Genomic DNA, 20,042 nt, shown 5'->3' with positions numbered 1-20,042 from the left:
ACTGAGTCCCTGGATGTTCACTACCTAATAGCAGACACGCCGTCAACTGCATCTTTCAAACCTATTTTCCTGACACTTGTGTTGTGGCAGAATATAAGCCTTTGCATTTTAAAAACTGGTTTCCTAGGTAATTCTGACGTATCCCAAAATTTGTGGATCGCAACCAACAACATGCTGTAACAAGCTGATTTATTGTATATGGATTCTGGATACAAATGTGCAATGAAGCAAGAAATTCTAAACAGTTCGAATGGGCCAACCAACACTAATATACCAGTGGTGGTTGTCAGGAATGCCAAATCCCAGTAAATCCTTTTCTTTCCAGTTTCTGGAAAGCTTCTTATTCTCCAGTCTGCTCATAAATATGTGCACGCCTATAGACAAAGCTAAGCTGCAGCCAGGGGGATATTTCAGCTCTGAATGCAAAGAGAACCAATCAACCAATCAACCAATCTCTCTCTCACTCTCTCACTCCCCTCTCCACCCCCTGGACTTACCTCTTCTTTGAAAAGATTCTGTCTGTTTTTGAGAGAGCGGAGCTTATTCTGTTTGTCTTCATGCTGCATCTCCTCCTCTGGGGGCTGGAAGTAGGCAATCAAGTCCTGTAGGGTCTGCAGGACCTCTTCTATTGGCAAGGCGACAGGGGCAGCTGTGCGATTGTTTCCACTAAAAAGCCACGAGATGACACTGCTCAGGCACCAGGCACCAGGCACCAGTGGGGCCCTGACTAAGGTCTTCTGGGTCCTTACTCCTTCCAGCCCGTACTGGGCACAGTGAACCCCTTGATGAGGTAGCCATTGCACCAACAACCACAAGATGAAGTTTGCCCAGCAACACAGTAGCAGGAGACAATATTTGTATTCATTCAAAGCTATTTCATAAACAAGGAGACATGATTTCTTTTGACACATTTATTTTCAAGCATCTTTTTTTTTTTTTTGCATTGCTATGCTCAGCATTCAGCACCAAACAGGTCCTTACTGAGTGTCTAATGATGATGTCTGTGTGCTCTAAAGGAAGAATGTTGACTGTTGTCATTAGGATGATGGTTTCTATCGGCAGCAGATGGTTCCCTTCATTCACCCCTGTGTGTCTGTCTGTCACACTTTAAATAAACACACTTGGAAAAAATAATAAAGGTATTAACCTACAGTATTGTTCTTTCAAGCTGTGTTACCTTCTTAGAATAGATAAAATATAAGGCTGGAGGAGGTGGGGGTCTCTCTCTTTCCCATATACTTCCTCTCTTCCACCACATCTCTATATGACTTTGTATTTGCATGTGTGCACATGCTCTCTTTCGGTCATCTAAGTGGTAATGTCACCTTTACTCTTTGCATCTGTTTCCCACCTTTGGAACCTCTGTCCCCTGGGTTCTTTCTGCCTTCATATACCTCCTTTCTCAGGCTCTCAACATTATCCTCCTCAGTTTTGATGTCTACCTCTCTTGGCTTCTGTTCCTTTTTGGTGCTAATCTTAAAGGGCTACTGTCAATATCTTTGCTTTACACATTTTTCTGAGAGTCCCTATCTACCAGACTGCTCATCTTCCCTCCTGCACAGTTCTTACCAACTGTTCAAAGGGTGAGGGAAAAAAATATGATGGAATTTTAACTTTCCTTCTTCACTGCTCTGCCTTGCTCTGCCCCTATTCCATAATCTACATTTGCCTTCCTGGAAGGCTATTGCATACTGTTCGCTTCTCAGAAGAGATGGAAGACAGAAGCCTGTTTCCAAATTACTTTTTCTCTTTCATTTTGTAGCTGTTGCAAAGTTGTCACCTTTGCTGCACAGATTTATTTGTTATTACTTGTTCTTCCTTCTAAAAGACCCTGTGGTGGCTGAGAAAAGTAAGAGCTCCACCGAGGGCAAAGAATCTAGAAGAGCTATGGGATACTGAGCTACCGTGGCCTAGTAAGGGGAACAGGAACTATTTCTGACATGAACTCAATGACTGGCTCCTTTACCTTTCCCCTCCCCGAGGGAGGAACAGCCTTGCTAGAGGAAGACATGGCAGCCAGTCCCAAAGATACCTGTCCATGGCAGCCTCAGTATCCATGTGGCTTCCCTAGTAACGGGAATAGGGACTGTCTCTGGCATGAACTCTGCTGCTAGCTCTTTGACCTCTCCCCCCACCCCCCATGGGAGGAACAGCCTAGCTAGGCCACCAAGGAGGACAGTGCAGCCAATCCTAGTGAGACCTGTTAAGCTGGGGTCAGATGGAAGGGGAGAAGGACCTCCCCTAGCAGTGGACTTGGAAAGGGGCAGGGAGTATGGGATTGGGAGGGAATAAGGGAAGGGGCTATGGCTGGGATACAAAGTAAATAACCTGTGATTAATAAAAAAATAAAAATTAATATTAAAAAAGAGCTATGGGAATGGAGCTCAGTAAACCATGATATATATACAGAAACTTGATAAAATTAATAAAATTCAGGATTCTGAAAACTGGACAAAGGTATATATATATATATATATATACATATACACACAAAGGTATATATATATACATATATATATTTATAATATATATAAAATTTGAAAAGTTTTTTTTTTTTAATAAACAAACTGTGGTACGGACATCCAAAGACTTCCAACAGGGCAGGGCAGGCCAAGGACAAGAACTGGCTAGGGTCCATGCTATCTATTCATATCGGGGTGAATATGAGGCCTCAAGAAGATACAAAGTAAACTCTAAGACTGAACTGTAAACTGCCTGAATTTCAAATGTATTTTGCAGCCAGACAATAGTCCCATTGGTGAATGTTATTATACAAGAAATCCTAACGAAAGTACTCAGGCTGAAGTTAATGACTCCAAACAGTAAGTTGAGACCACACAGAGTAAGAGGGAGAAAGGTTGGAATACATTATAATTAAACAAGCATTTAAATATAATATTGTTTGGTTCTTCTAATGGATTCAACAAGCCATTCTGTAAGACAATCATTATAACACTGTGCTACTAGACTTCTAACAGATGGAGAGATCACCGTGGCAATGTTACCACCAAGGATGAGGAAGAGAATAGGATAATGTTGGAATAAAGTTGCTTTCCCTAAATTAGTGTGAATTTGACATAGGCTATGTCAAGTTAAGTGCATATTGCAATTATTAAGAAATAACACTAAAAATGAAAACAATAATTCTTCAAAACTGAACAGTATACTAGAAATATATATTTAACCCTAAAGAAGGCAGTAAAAGATGAAACAAAAGAGAGAAACAAAACCAGCAAAACAATTATAATGATCTACTAAAGTAAACATAAGTGCATTAAACACACTGATAAAAAAGAACAATTGTTACACTTGATCTGAAGAAAAAAAAGTACTCCCTTTATTCATAGATGACCTGATTTTGTATGTAGAAAACTCTTAAAAATCTACACTAAAACAAAGCCCCTTAGAATTAAAAAAAAAACAACAATTTCAATGATGTTACTAGACATAGGATTGATATTTTAATAATCATATGTTTATAAATAGTAATGAATAATCTGAACTGAAAAATATAAATTTCACCTTCTATAGTGTTAAAACGACTTAAATACATAAGAATGAGTTACACAAAAGAACTACTAAGACAACCTCAATTGCATTCCAAAAGCAACAGGAGAATATGACTAGAGAGGCCATCCACATTTGCGCATTACTAAATGTTACTAAAGTAATAAGCCTACTGAGTAAATAGAGTTTCTAGACATGTCCCTGCAGGGTTTTATAAATTTTACTTTTTACAAAAAGTTGACAAATTCACATAAGAAAGCAAAATGTTACAGTAGCTTTAAATGGATTACAAAATTGGAGGGCCTCTATTATTTACACTTATTGTAAATTTCAATGAATCATTTTAGACTTCTAATAAGCATTTGGATCAATTAAATAACTAAGAGACCAATATAAGCTATAATAATAATAACAATAAACTCTTGCATTTGTGGTTATTTGATCTCTCTCTCTCTCCTGTGTATGTGTGTGTGTGTGAGTGAGTGTGTGTGTGTGTGTGTGTGTGTGTGTGTGTGTATGTGTGTGCGTGTTGTACATGTGATTGTATGTGGCAGCCAAAGGCCAACCTTGGGTATCTACCTCATGAACTATCTACTTCATTTAAGACAGGGCCTCTTACTGGGCCAACCTTGCATATCATACCTCAGGAACTGTCCGCCTCATTTAAGACAGGGTCTCTTCCTGGGGCTTGCTGATTAGGTGAGGCTGCCTGGCCACCAAGCCCCAGGATCTGAAGATATCTACCCCCACCATTGCTATGATTACAAGCACACACACCTGTGGCTAGGCTACGGTGATTCTTGACAAAGGTGCCAAGGCTATTTGATGGGGAAATGTCGTCATTTTAGCAAATGGTGTGGGACAATCTGATAACTTTAACATCTCACTGTGTAGCCAAGGCTGGCCTTAAACTCAGGGCCTTCCTGGTTCAACCCCCTGAATGCTGGGATTGCAGCAGGTAACACTAGGGACAATTTTTCCTCTCGTTTTCTTTTTTCTTGTGTGGTATGTGTATGTTCATGTGTGCACGCGTGTGTCTGCATGAGTGTGAGAGAGTTCACTCGTGTAGAGGCTAACATCAGGATTTTTTTTTTTTCAACTACTCTTCACCTTATTTTCTGAGGCAGCATTTTTCATGGAACCTGATATCACTGGTTTGGCTAGACTGGCAAGTCCCTAGGACCTACCTGTCTGCATCCTCTCCCTGCACTACAGTCCTGGGGCTACAGACATTCACTGCCACACTGGATTTTATGTGGCTCCTGGGGATGTGAGTTTAGGTCCTCATGCTTGTGCAGAAAGCACTTATTCCCTAAGCCATCTCTTCAGCCACCATTAAGAAAATGAGAAGAAGGGCTGGAGGGATGGCTCAATGGTTAAGAGCGCTGGCAGCTCTTCCTAAGTACCCAGGTTTGTTTCTCAGCACCCATATGGCAGTTTACAACTGTAACTCCAGTCCCAGAAGATGCAATGTCCTCTTTTGGCCTCTCAGATAACAGGCATGAACATCGTATGCAGACACACATTCAGGCAAAACACCTGAATACATAAAATAAATTAAGCTTTCAAAAATTAGAAAGAAAATGAGAAGAAAACCCACAGATTAGGACACAATACTTGTAAATCATAAATTTGTTAAGTGACTGGTACAGTAAGTTCACTGAACTCAGAAATCTCAATTAGAAGACAAATGACTCAGTTTTTGTCTTGGTATCATATTTAAGAAACCATGTCCTAATCCGAAGTCATGAAAAATTTATGCCTTATGTTTGACAGTTTTAGTTCTCATATTTATATCTTTGATTCATTCAGAGTTAATTTTTGCATGTGAGATTAAAGTTATTGACTTTAAGAAAATTGAATGCCAAACAGTGGAAGACCTGGAGGATAGATAAGAAAACCATTCATCTCAAGGGCAGTGGATTGGATGCTAGTCAGAACAATATGAACAATATGTTTGCATGTAACTTTCTGACTAAGTTCTAACCAACAGAGTAAATGCAAAATGAAGGGATACAAACTGATCTAGATGCTATCACTTACAAAAATGAAATACCATTCACTCTCCATTCTTTCCTTTTGCAGAGCGCACCTTAGGTACATTGGCATTAATAAACTATTCTTGACTACAAGGATGCAGAAAATTGCTGAAATGATTCTCAATTGTGACTGAGTGTTATAGTCATCAGATAGGCTTCAATGACGTATTGATGTTTGGCCTTTGGTTGTTATTGTTGAGACAGCAGCTCATTATGTAGCCCAGGCTGGCTTGGAATTCAACCTTTGCCAGTTGGTACACAGATTAGAGCCCGGACCCTGTTAAGTGCTATCTCTTCGACCTTCAGACTTGGATTCAGACACAGTCTAGAAATCATAGTGTTAAAGGCTGTCCCAATGAATATTACACGCAGCCAAGGTTAAAAGCTCTACTCCGGGGGAATGGCTTCTTAAACTTGAGAACATATAGGCACTCATCACTTAGGACAGTGGTTTTCAACTTTCCCAATGCTGGGGCCTTTTAGTACAGTTCCTCATATTGTGGTGACCTCCAACCATAACATTATTAGTTGCTATTTCATCATTGTAATTTTGCTCCTGTTATGAATTGTAATGTAAACCTCTGATATGCAGGATATCTGATACGTGACCCCCAATGGGGTTGTGACCCCACCGGTTACAAAGTACTGACTAAGGTAAACATAACTTGATAGCTCTGACCCCCCCGAGGCTTGATTCAGTTGACATGAGGTCAAAGTTGACAATGTATATGTTTAACAGATTTGTAGTGTTGCTGCTGAGCTGTTTCAGGAACGCCTTTCAGGAACCCATGGGAGGTGCTAAGGCAGTAAGAAAGGCAACCCCCATTCTCAGAGGTGTGTTTGTTTCCCCTAAGCCACCTGGCTACTCCTTTCAATTATCAGAAGGAGAGGCAACAGTTTATTTTGCTCTACAGCAAAGGCTTAGCCACAGCCAGCACTCCCTCTTTAGTCTGCAGTATGTTAGCTGCAAGAAAAGTGAAAGTTATGACGTTAAGGGCTCTCATTTTATGCCAATGCAGCTTATACCCTCTTGGCTTGAAAGAGATTTTCCTACAAGGGAGGAATGGCTTGTATCACTATATTGATTATGGCAAGATTGGTTCATTACAGTAATTGATTAAAAAAATTCCTGAATTCTGTTTTGGCAACATGTTGAGGCTGAAAGGTTTACCATCCAAAAAGGCAGGTCAGCTGTTTTCCCAGCTACAGCCCTAGCCATAGTTGGCTAACTCAAGGCTTCCACAGCAAATGGAAAAATTCTGAGAGATACAGCAACCCCTTTTAAATAATTTGGAGGGTGTAGATCAGTTTCTCTCTATCTTTCTTCCTCTGTATTCTACAAAAAAAAAAATAAACATATTTTTTTCATTTTGATTTTCGATTTGCAAAGGCCTTAGATAGTTTTTGCACTAATTAATAATTAATTTTTCATTAATCCAAGCAACTTGTGTGGCCTTAGACATGCTGGGTAATGAGCAAAACTGGTAGATTACCTATGTGGTAGATAAAATTCTGTTCTAATCTCTCTCTGGGAAAAAAAAATAATGGTGATTATTATTTCCCCCCCAAACCTTCCTGGTATCAAAAGGAGAAGAGTTGGGAGGGTTTGAAAGAGAAAGAGAGGGGGCAAAGTACCTTACAAACTGGCTGAATAAGGCGGTTGTGTTCCGGATGATGCGAGCAGCCTGGGACTCCTCCTGCTGGCATCTCTGCAGTGTTAATCCATCATCCATGTGGCCTTCCTGATGGAGTATGACCTACCACAGGGCACGGGAACACGTCCAGGTTACACATTACCCCAGAGTAGGGCCACCTACATTTTTCTGTAGTGTTTTCTTATTATTCTTTTCCTTAGCCAAGCTCCCCCGAGTCCATTTTGAAAACGGGACATTAACGAAGTTATTTTGCCCACACACCCCATTACTGACGTGTGAATTATTCCCACAACTTGGTAGTTTGATGAGAAGGAAATTTTATGTGCCACCATGGTAGGAGCTACAATAAATTTCCTGGGCCTGGATGGACAGTTTGAAGGAGGGAAAACATACTTTTACAACAGATTTTATTTTCTCTTAAAAATGAACAAAGAGGCTTACCCTTGGGGTAAAACACAGGAGAAAAGTCCCTGTGTTCCCAACCTTCTCCTCCATATGTAAACTGGGCAAGAGCAATTTACATTGCAAAACTCTCTCCTGGTGTCAGGGGTGGTTCTCTACTGGAGAACAGCTATGGTGAGTTAGTTACCTAGCAGAAGGACCAAGGAAAGTGTCAGGGGTGGTTCTCTACTAAAGACAGGGTGTCAGGGATGGTTCTCTACTAAAGACAGCTATGGTGAGTTAGTTACCTAGCAGAAGGACCAAGGAAAGTGGGTTCATGTGGGGGTGTGTTTCTTGCGGAGGTGACTTCGGAGCAGGGGCTGTCATATCGGGTGGCATTTCCTTTAGTAACAGCGGAGTGACTTTTGGGTAAGTTACTTAACCTCTCTGTTTCCAGTTCACCCTTTGCAAATGGGTGTTTATGTTGCAGGGCTGTTTGGGGTTTAGGTGATTTACATATAAATTAAAATGACTCCTAGAAAGTAAAAGGTGCTCAAGAAGTGTTTATTATGTGGACAATAATTACTGATCTCTGGCCGGTTACTGATAAGTTATGAGAACTTACCAAGGCTATCATGACACATCTTGGTCAAACGCTAGCAGCATTTGGAGTGTGCTAGCTTTTCCTCTTAACGTGGCCAAGTATGGGCAGATGGTAAGTAGAATGGTTTGACCCTGGTTCAAGTTAAGGCCAAATCCAGATCTAAATTCCTGAGCATGGCAACAGCTTGTGGTAGTGAGGAGAGATCAAGTAGGATCCTGGAGTTCAGTCTGTGTCTCAGGATTTTTAGCTTAAAATCAAAGCTTATTTTCCTTTTTTATGTAAAAATCTCTTATGTTTTTCCTCTTTTGGCCATAGCTTAATATAATAAATTCATATAAGAAGTGGGATACAGGTCTGCAAAAGTTATGCTTTCTTCAAAAAGAAACTTTTCATCCCATGTGCATAGTGATTAAGCATTACACCAGATGCCTAACCATTGGACTACCCAGCCTTTAAGCAGTATTACTCTTTCAGACCTTCCTGGCATCTGGTTAACGATGTGCAATTTAGCAATACTCTCCTACTGTGTATACTTTCTGTTGCTTCCAGTTTTCTGTTTTCGAAAGACCAACATTCTTTGGGTTTGTTCAGATAACATGCAAACTGGACAAACAAGAAAGTAATGAGGACTGATTGCTCTCCAGGCCTAGGTCCTTCAATTCAATTCTCAGGGAGGTACCCACAATGCAACAGGGTGATAAAGGGACCACTCTTTTTAACATGAGCTACTGTTTGTCAGTTTCTTCATGTGGTTGTCTTACCTGAGTTTTATTAATTTCATAGAGATCTGGACGTTTTCAAGGGAAATTTTAACCTGTTCTTATGAAACAGCATTGTTTGCCTGTCAATGGCTAAGTATTAGGATATCATATAGAAGAGGTCTCTCCCAAATTTATATATGTGTTCTAACAATTAGGTGTGTCTATGGGCAGGAAAAGACATACTACATCAACAATGCAACCAATCAACAATCAACCCTTCCATGTGGACAGAGTTCTTTTGCATCTGGAGGCACAGACTCAAACAGCAATTCCACTTTAGTATCATCATGGCCATAAGAAAGTGCATAAAACCATCCAGCCTGTCAAGACACCACAGTCCTCAACAGAGGACTGGAACAGGCTGGCAGAGGGTGGAGTTGAACAGCTGTTTTCAGTTTTCTCCTCTTCTCAGAGCGCAGCGCTCTGTCTTGTATAGTAGCCCCATCGGGACTCATTTGAAACCCTATTACACTTCTCAGGGCCATCCCAATATGGGCGACAGCGACGGCCAACTCTTCAGGACTGTCATACTGCTGGTATCTCTATCACAGCTTCTCCATCACAGCGGTGGCATCCTGTTTTCTGTATCACCAGCATAGCCCACATGTGAACAGCTTAAGATACTATCAGAAACTGCATGTAGAATTTCAGGCTGTGTCTATAGCTGACTCTACTTGGGGATCTTGGTCCTAGAAATCCCAGAAATAGTGGCTGAACCTGTGTCTATACCCTCTCTACATCAGCATGCCCCTCTCTAGTCTATAGACCAGAAACTGTGTGGAGGCAATGACACAAGGACCAAAGTGGGTTTTCTTTCATGTCCCTGCATTCTGCTCTAACCAGCAGGGCTCACAGTCAAAGGATCTTGGCTAGCGAAACCTTCCTATTACCACATAGTATGATCCTAATGTCCTATAATAACTAGCATTCAGAGACACTGTCATTATCGCTTTAGGCCAATATGTCAGGACTATAGTTCACAGTGCTTCCTATAACCTTATTCTGTGACTCTTTGACTATCCAAACCTGCATTTTGAAAAGATTTTCCAAGAAAAATCATACCCTTAGGCATCCATTCTCTGGTTCCTATATAAAAAAGAATTACTATTACGGCAATCGACTTTGTGGTGAAAAGATGCTACAAGTATCCAAGCTAGCTTCCTGCTATGGCAGGCTGCGATGCAATCCTCGAATCTGGATACATCTCTGTGGATAGAGCATCAAGTCACATCTTTCTGCACGTCAGTGTCTGTAGCCTCATTGTCATGCAGCCTGCATTTTCTCTATAGAGATTCTAGTCAGTCTTTATCTTATGAAAATAGCATAATAACTTCATTATCCACTTAAATGAAGCGAGCAATGATGTGGATAGTCTCGAAATAGTGGAACTATTAAGCGTCATTGAGACTGAGTTTCAGAGTGAATCAAACAAGCTCCAGCTCTTCCACATAGAGGTATCGCGTAGCGTATAATCTAAAAATTTTGAAAATGGGGTTACAGTGACCAAATTAGCCTAATTTACTGGAGAAATGATGTATAATCTGCCACGGAGTCATTCTTTAGAATAGTCAAGGGAGAAACACAGTCATGCCCACCTGGTCCTCAGAATCGCTTCTACTGCCTAGCTAGTCCTCACTCAGTGTGAAAAGCCCTAGATAACACTCAGACCACTTACCTTTCTTTTCAGAGGTCCCAGACGGGAGGTTTTGGCATCCTGTGCTTTGTAGGTAACCCAAAGGCCACTGGCTACATGCTGAACAAAGCAGACAGAATCTCCATACTTGATTTCTGGAACTCCCATGCCTTCCATATCTCTCTTGTGACTGGAATCCAATTTTTCCTTGATTTCCTATTCCATACACAGAAAAGAGAAAGGAACAAACAAATGTAGGAATGCCTGATTACATAGCATCTCAATATATAAAACAAATCACTTGTGTAGAATCTGTAAGAGAAAAAGCTATTATCAGAATAATCATGTTATGTTTCCAAGCCAGGATTATAGAAAGACTGGCTTCCCTTATCTGCTGTTAACCATAAAATCAATGTATTGAAGCTTTTGGTCATTTCAAAGATTTTTTTAAAACCATGAAAAGGAAGCAGTTGGCAAGTTTCTTATTTTATTCTAATTTTATATGCTTTTCTACTCTATTTCTACTTCCCTTACTCTAACATAGACAATGTTAAAAGTAACTTTGAAGTGGTCAGTTCATTCATTTTCAGTAATTGACATCTGACATAATTTAAATGCTTATCTTCTACAAATGCCATAATTTAGGACCTTAAAATATCATCTGTAAACATAATATTCACAAAAGCCAGGAAATGGAAACAGTCTAAGTGTTGAAAAACCGATGACTAATGAAAAAGTGATATGTTTATACAATGGAGTATTATTGAGCTGTTAGAATTATGAAATTCATAGGTAAATGGGGAGAGCTGAAAACAATTATTCCAAGTAAGGTAACCTAGACCCAGAAAGACAAATGTCATATACTTTCTCTCATGGTTGGATTTTAGTTTTGAATCTTCAGATACATGCATTTCATTTTGAATACCTATAGAGGTCAAAATATTAGCGAGGGGCTTGGGGGTACTTTAAAGGGAGGGGAGCTAGAATTCAGTAGAATAAAGGGTTAAAGGAAAATAACTGAGGAAGGGTTAAGTCAGAGTTATAGATGGGAGGGCAGTAGAGAGTATGGGGAAGAATGACTTTTTGAAAAAGTTATATGTAAACTTACTAGTTGTAAGCATATTCACATACACATAGAGATAGAGATATATAGATAGAGAGAGAGAAGGGGGAGAAAGAGCATGAGGTGACAATGTTCTTACTAGGCACCAGAGGCTAACACATAAAAATCTCAGTGCCAGGAATGAGTTCCCTCTTTTGGAGATTTTGGCCAGAAAGTATCCATAGGCCTCTAACTGGCAAGTACTGGGGAGGGGGGTAGATATTATTAAAATACATTGCATGGAATTTTTAAAGAAGTAATAAAAAGGTAAAAATTAATCAAGAGAAAGACTTTAAGACTTTTTTTTTTTTTAAACGAGTAGGGGACACTACAGTAGTCTGTTTATATATACATATATATAACATATATATGTTACATCCTGACCACAGCTTCTTCTTCCTCCTCTCCTCCCAGTCTCTCTCTTTCACCTCTCCTTCTCTCCAACCCCTCAGTCCTTCTCTTCAGGAAAGGAGAGGCCTCCCATGGATATCAACCAGCCTTGGCATATCAAGTTACAGTAAGACTAGACACATCTTCTTCTACTGAGGCTAGACAAGGCAGTCCAGTTAGGGGAAAGGGATCCAGGCAATGTAATCAGAGATAGCTCCCACTCTCACTTTCAGGGTCCCACATGAATACCCAGCTGCACTACATATGTGCAGAGGGCCTAAGTCTGTCCCATTCATTCTCTCTGGTCAGCAGTTCAGCTCTTAGGGCTATGTCATAATTGGGATCTTAAATGTTTCCCAGTGGCCATGTGTTGGAGGCTTGCTTGTCAGCTTAGGATCCTATCATGAGATGGTGTAATGTTTAAGATAAAGATGCTGGTGGAATGGAATTTGGTCTCTGATGGTATGCTTTTGATGGAGATAAAAGAGCCCTAGACTCCCTTTTTGCTTCTGGTTGCCATGGGGTGTACTTCTTTAGTACACATATTCTGCCATGATAGATACCCTGGCTTCACTGCAGAGTTCAAAATTGTGAAGCCATCTGACTACAGACTGAAAACTCTGAAAATGGGAGCTCAAAAATAAACCTTTCCTACCTCCAACTTTCTCTGGTACATTTTCAAAGTGAAGGGAAGCTGATAAGGGGCTGCCTTAGTTATGGTCACAGACAGTTTCATTCTTTAGTGTCCACTATTTCCTTCCCTGTTCTCTAGTATGGAAACAGGACTTATGTACTAGACAAACACCCTGTGACAACCTAATGTACTTGTCACATAAAACAGATCCCCAATGCATAGTAACTTTGTTCCTTTCCTAATCAATTAGGGCCTCTCTGGTGTTACTCTAAGTGGTCATATTTTATTTCCATTCTTTTCTCGATCTTGCATTAAATTTCTCAGTCATAAAAGCTGTTAACTAGGGAGCACTTTGAATTTTTGCAGAATGAAAAAAATGTGGCATGCCATTCCCTTTGATTGCAACAAAAGTCCTTCTCTTCTAAATAATGGGCTTCATGAGTCGTAAGCCCTTATCATGCTCAGAAACTGACTTTAAGTTCTTTACAGGTTCAGGTACCAACTCTTCATAACAAAACTTCTGATGAGAAAAACGAAAAAATAATTTGCCCAAGGTCAACTCAAGGAGTCAATCAGAATTGACTCCAGAATGCAGTCAAAAAGTCAGGGTCTGGAGGAGTTAGGGAAGGGGAAACCTTAGTCAGAGTATATTGTACAAAAAAATATTTTTAATAAAAATATAAAGAAATGAGAGGCCCACCTCTGTTTATTTAAATAAACAAATAAAAATGGAAAAGGAGTGCATGAAGTTAGGAGAGAGACTTGATTGTGGTGGTGCCATGAACCGAGCAGGAGATGAGGACATTAACATACATTATATGTGTTTGGGGAACACGGACTATTTCTAAGAGGATCTCAAGGGCAGGCTGTTTGACACCCCCCCCCCCAGGGGAGGAGCAGTCTGTTAGGCCACAGAGGAGGACTTTGCAGCCAGCCCTGAAGATACCTGATAAAACAGGGTCAGATGAAAGGGGAGGAGGTCCTCCCCTATCAGTGGACTTGGAAAGGGGCAGGGAGGAGACCAGGGAGGGAGTGTGGGGTTGGGGAGGGAATGAGGGAGCGGGATACAGCTGGGACACAGAGTTAACAAAATATAACTAAAAAGAAAAATAAAATTAAAAAAAAAGAAATTCTCAAAGAAAAAAATTAAAAGCTAAAAAAATTTAATCTCAAGCCTCTGTGTTTTTTCCATTAGTCTACATGGAACTCAGCCTTCAATTCCTCCTGCAGATATCGCTTCTCCTGTGAGGATGGCTAGTGTCTATGGCTGCATCTCCTCAGCATTACCTCATTCCTCTACTAAGCACTTACTTAGCATCTCCTAAGCAATCTATGAAAGGAATCAGGGCAGTTATTTGCAGATTCTCAATAGAGAACTCAGCACCCCTATTACTTATGGAACATAGTAGGAGGGGCCATGTATAGCTGAGTGATTTTTTTTTTCTTTCTGGTGTATTTATTTTCTACCTTAGCTCTCACTTCTTTTTCTTCAGACTTTCATAAAATGAAAATCAGCTACTTTATGCACACATAAAATATCAATTTTAGTAGTATTAATATTTCATAAGAAAATTCTTTATTTTAAATGTGTGCTGAAACATTGGCTGGAATGCTAAAAAATACTTTATTTTTCAAAATGAACATATTCAAAAGAAACAAAACTTTGACTTGGTAACATACACTGATAGGAAAATAGATTTTGATACATTAGGACTTTCTATATAGGTAATCAGTCATGAAATTCTATGAAACAATGGACACTTGACTTTCTTCACAGAAATATTCACAATTCTATGGATGTTGCAGTCAGTAACAGGACTTACAAAAAGGCAATTTTTTTTATCTGTTGCCTATTCTCTAACTATAGTTAATACACTAAAATAGAAGCAACACAAAAGACAGCTGTTAAATGTGGTAATTACACTGATTTCTAATAGCTCCTGGTTAAAAAAAAAAAAAACATATATTCTTAACTAGCAATTTATTTTCTCATGGCTTCTTCAAAATATAATAAATAGGAGGATTCATTTCCTACAGTCACTGAAATAAACACGCCACCATTTTTTACACCATTGCTTTTAACAAAGCAACCTCATCTTCCAAAGTTCTGTGGTGGTCACTGCGGTGGCTGCTTCTCATTTAGAAGAAGAATAACAACAAGAATACCTGGATATCACACAATGTCAATAAACCTGAAGCCCAGCTCAACCCAGCAATTCACAGCACTGATAAATTACTGAGGAATAATGGCAGCCTCAGATGCAATCATCCTGTTGCTAGAAATGGCACTTTCCTGAAGAACAAGGCTACACTAATTGCCTCCTTTCAGTTCCCAAGTTCTAAGAGAATACAATCGATTTCTCATGTAACACATGCTTTAACAAAGTCGGTTTATGAATGACGGCTTTTCACTTTCAGTGCTGGGGATCAAACTCAGGGATCCCCACATTCTTGGTAAGTGCTTCACCACTGATTTATACGCACAGTTCTGGGAGCAATATGGACATACCTGTTGCTTCTTTCTGGGGGGGGGGGATTTTATTGACATCGTTACTTGAATCACCTGATCACTTCTGCAGTTTCACAGTGGTAATGTTGGTATCCTAACATTTTCTTCATATTTTGATATGCTGATATCTCAGATATGTATCTGAAAATAGGGAGAAACCTAGAGTGCTTACACACAGCAAAAGCCTCTAAGGCATACTTGCTACACGCACACTGAACAATCCAAAACCAGAACTCATCTATAATGACCTGTATGCCCGAGGAGACTATATCCCCTTGCTGTCTCATTCCAAGATCAGGTAGCTAGAGATACCTCTATAGCTTGGAACACGCAGAAATTACTCCAATTGGTGAACTCTAAACCATCTTTTTGCCAATAAAAACTCCAGTAAATGTGACAATGTTGTCACCCTCCAAATCCACCCACCACCCCTGCTGCCTCCTGCTAGGTAGTTCTGCTTTGCTGAATGGCCCTGCTTTATAGTGCTAGAATTTGTGAGAGTAAAGAAGTTTTTTTCCAGAGTCTTCCTTCTGATAATATGTGACCAAGCTTTACAGAAAGGACTCAGGACGACAATCAAGCCCTTCCCACATCCAGAGCTAGAAGATACCTCTGACTTCTCTAGTCTCAAGGTCTAATTTTCCCTATAGGACTCCCTTAGGACCAGCTGACTCCTAAAAACAGTAGAAGGCTGGCCTAGAGGTACCCTTTTACGTGCAAACCAATAATCCAGAGGCCAGAAACTAATCCAACCCTTTATAGAGTTGACATACCCTAGGCCAACATTCCCCTGTCCTAACTACCAGGGCGAAGTTCTAAACCCATTATAAATCTTGTGTTCCAAAACTTGCTGAAGCTATTCAAAGTCATCAACTTGAACCTTATCTTTCCTTTCCTATCACTTTCCAAGGGGACTACAAAAAGAGTCTTTCTCGAAGGGGGATATAGAAATACCTGGAAGGGAAAGGAGCTCTACAAAGAGAACAACAGAATAAAACAATCTGGACACAGTGGTGTTTTCTGAGACTGATACTCCAACCAAGGACCATGCATGAAGATAACCTAGAACCCCTGCACAGATGTAGCCCAATGGCAGCTCGGTGTCCAAGTGGGTTCCCTAGTAATGGGAATAGGGACTGTTTCTTACATGAACAGATTGGCCTGCCCTTTGATCACCTCCCCTTTAGTGGGGTGCAGCCTTACCAGGACACAGAGGAAGACAATGCAGCCACTCCTGATGAGGCCTGATAGACTAGGATCAGATGGAAGGGGAGGAGGACCTCCCCTATCAGTGGACTGTGGGAGGGGCATGGGTGGAGAAGGAGGAGAGGGATTGGGAGGGGAGGAGGAAGGGAGCTACAGGTAGGATTCAAAGTGAATAAACTGTCTTATCTCCCCTGTACCGGCAAATTTATGTCAATGTGTTGCAAGCTCAGTCATCTGGGAAGTAGGAATGTCAATTGAGAAAATGGCTCCACCAGATTGGCCTGTGCCCCCCCTTTCTTTTAATTGATGGTTGATGTGGGATGGTCCATCTAAATATTAGTGCTACCACCCCTGGGTTGGTGGTCCTGGTGTGAAAAGAGCAGGCTGAGCAAGCCATGAAGAGGAAGCCAGTAAGGAATACTCCTCCATGCTCTGTGCTTCAGCTGTTGTATGCCCTTGAGTTCCTTCCCAGCCTTCCCTGGATGATGCACTTGTGAGCTGAGGTAAACTCTTTTCTCCCTAAGTAGCTCTTGGTCATGGTGCTTTAGCAAAGGCCACAGAAACACTAACTAAGACATGTCATTTGCTCTGTCTTCTCATAGGTACTTTCTGACCTGGCCATCTGTGGTTCAGCATGTCCCCCAGTCTTCAGGACTGTTACTAACATAGGATAGCCAATAACTTTCTAGACCATTGCTTTATCATACCTCCTAATTGGAAATCTATATTTGAATGCAAGTGAGAGAGACCTTTGTTGGCACCGGAGCTGCTTCTCTGTGAAACAAAGTCTTTCTCAAAGAGAACAGGGATTTGTTTTCTACATTCCATGCAGTGTTCTGCTTGAAATAGATTGCAAGCAATTTGTTTTATTGTTCTGAAGATTTTAGATTTGCATATCTGTAAAATGATGTCATCTTTGCCTGTCACTGGTGATTTTGAGAAGGAATAGGTTACCTGTCCTGAGGCATGTCGAAAGGCAGTAAGTATTACTTTCTCTATTGACAGTTATGAAGGAAACACTCATGTGCACATCCCAGTGGACACATTAGGATTTGGCTTAGGTGATCAAGTTACTATTCTCCAGAAATAATATTTGCTCAGTGCCTACTATGAGCCATGTATTTTGCTAAGTACTCTACAATGACGATACCAACATAGAAAGTGCCATGCCTACAAAATGACACGAAAAATACGTAAATCCGAAAATTTTATCTAAACCTTCCAATGGCCATACTACTTTTATTGACTTATTTTATTGAGACCTGCATTGATTCAACAACTTGCCCAAAGCCACTTAGCTAGAAAGCAAAAGAACAGAATATAAACCAGGTGTGATTCTGAAAAGCCATTTCAACAGATTTATTTGAATGGCTTTTCCATTAGCATAGATAAGTAATTAACTGTATCAATGTCTTAGCTATTTAAAAGCCATTATAAAGAAATGGTTGAAATACATATTCTTACTTTATGAGAAAAGCATCTTTGGGTTTAGACAAACTTTAGAAGTTACACATATAAATCAGTTATAAATAGGTGACATGGTATGCATTCAAAGGACAATTGGAGCTTGTGTCTTTATCACTTTTCTTATAAAGCCACCAGTATTCATTCCTACCAGTGACATTAGTCAATCCCAATCAACTTCAAACACCTCATCACTAAACAGTCTAGTGAAGCTTTTTCTGTGATGATTTATTTTTATGAATACAAGTGTTTTGCCTGCACTTATCTAAGTGTAGTGTGTGTGTGTGTGTGTGTGTGTGTGTGTGTGTGTGTGTGTGTGTGCGTGCACGCATGCAGTATTTTCAGAGGCCAGAAGAGGGTATCAGATTCCCAGAACCTGGAATAAAAGATGGTCATGAATCACCTTGAGGGTAATGGGGATGGAACAAGACTCCTCTGTAGGAGCGGTAGGAGCAGTTTACCACCGAGCTATCTCTCCAAGTTTTTATCCTAATATCTCAAAATAGGGACGTAATTCCAATACATGAACTGTTTAGAGGCCATATTCAAGCCATAGCAGTGGGGATATGGCATTCTGGTAAGATAATAAAATGAGGCGAGGAGAGTGATGAAATCTAGAGAGGAAGTTGATAAAAATTAAAGACGAAAAATGTAATCCTACAGGTCCATGTTTTAAAAATAATTACCATGTTAACTGACTTTCTGCAGGAAAATATGCCTTTAGACAAATGCTGTATTTTCTAGGAGTCCGATAGAACCTTTCGGAATTATAAGCCCCACAGTAAAAGTCAAACATCATCATTATCTGTAAAAGTAATCAATTCTGTTGAATGCAGCATTCCTAGCATTGGTTGGCATCTATTTTAGGGAAAGCCAGTACAGCTAATGCAAAGCCACTGAGGCACCAGGCTGCATCTTAGAATAATCATTCCAGTATTAGTAAGAAAGATGGCTGGGCTACAGCTGGGATACAAAGTGAATAAATTGTAATTAATAAAAAATTAATAAAAAAGAAAAAAAGAAAGGTTAATGGAAAGGGAGTGTGACCAGAGGTGAGTCAGCTGTAAGTTATGGCAATAACATGGAGCAAGACGTCTAAAGCTTCTGATTCACATGTGTTAGTATGGATATGTTATTGCTTAACACAATTAAACTACGTGTGCCCATAGAAGTTGCAAAAAATATCTCCTGAACATACACTGTAAGTATCCAAAATATTTCAGAGAAAGAGAAGGGATGATGAAATCCATTAACAGCTGCTAAGGGAACCTAGGAAAGTCACGCTCTACTTGTCCACTCTGTCCGCTTACCTCTCCAGGAACTATGAGGAATAAACTTTGGGTTCACTATATAGGCCGTCATGAACAGCACATCTAGAATTAGAAAACTCAACTGTTTGCCTTGAAGACAGTTATAGACTGTAGGATGCTACGAAGAGCCTGGGTTGGTGACGAAGCCTTTGTTGGCTAGGAAGACAAGGCTGTTCTTCTGCTGGTCATAGCATGTTAGGGAACAGGTCCATCTGCCTCAGCAGGGAAAGCATTTTTCCTGAGAAGAAGCCTGTATTTCTCTTCTCATCTTTGGGACACCACCCCGAGGTCAGCAACCCAACTTCTTCTTCACAGATTAAAACATATAACTTTCTAGGTCACATTTCTGGTCTCTTTAATCTTCAAAATAATCCTTAAAAATATACCTCTTTATCCTTATTTTTAGAAAAAGAAATACTAAGGTTGAACAGTAAATGGCAGCATCAAGGTTCAAGTCCAGATTTCTCCCACTTCACAGCCCATGGTTTTCCTTGTTCACTTTGAACAACAAAGGCATGGAAAAAAACCCATTCATTAGAGATGTCTAAATCCTTTGTAGTTCTCGATTTAAAGTCAAACTGCAGCAGGTGTGGTGTCTCTAGCTACGTTTGTTTTCTCCTCTCAGTTTCATTCTTCTGCTCGATCACATGTGACCAACCTTCTGACGTGGTTACAGAACATTGTCATCTACAAAGGCCACCACTGAGAACTGTGCAATTCAGTAATGAAACAAAGCAAAGACCCAAACCCTTATGATGTTTTATGTAAGTTCACTTTTTGTGCTGAGCCACAGTCATAGCTATCCACTGTGGGTTGGAAATGCCTGCATCCTTCTTTTCATCTGATG

At 40.2% G+C, this 20,042-nt stretch overlaps 1 protein-coding gene across 1 annotated transcript in view; it reads right to left on the bottom strand.

Moving 5' to 3' along the window:
- Window positions 1-20,042, bottom strand: part of Ryr3 (ryanodine receptor 3) — a 530,745-nt gene that overhangs the window by 253,195 nt on the left and 257,508 nt on the right. Inside the window, exons 11-13 of the mRNA XM_055599056.1 lie at window positions 10,623-10,796; window positions 7,182-7,303; window positions 498-666 (exon numbers count right to left, since the gene is read on the bottom strand). Coding sequence (XP_055455031.1) covers window positions 498-666; window positions 7,182-7,303; window positions 10,623-10,796 — 465 coding nt within the window. The remainder of the gene's footprint in view (window positions 1-497; window positions 667-7,181; window positions 7,304-10,622; window positions 10,797-20,042) is intronic.

The sequence above is a fragment of the Psammomys obesus genome, unplaced genomic scaffold, assembly GCF_907164565.1.
Source record: "Psammomys obesus unplaced genomic scaffold, mPsaObe1.curated_primary_1811, whole genome shotgun sequence".
In the NCBI taxonomy this organism is placed as follows: Eukaryota; Metazoa; Chordata; class Mammalia; order Rodentia; family Muridae; genus Psammomys; species Psammomys obesus.
This window is presented reverse-complemented; position numbering and strand designations above follow the sequence as displayed.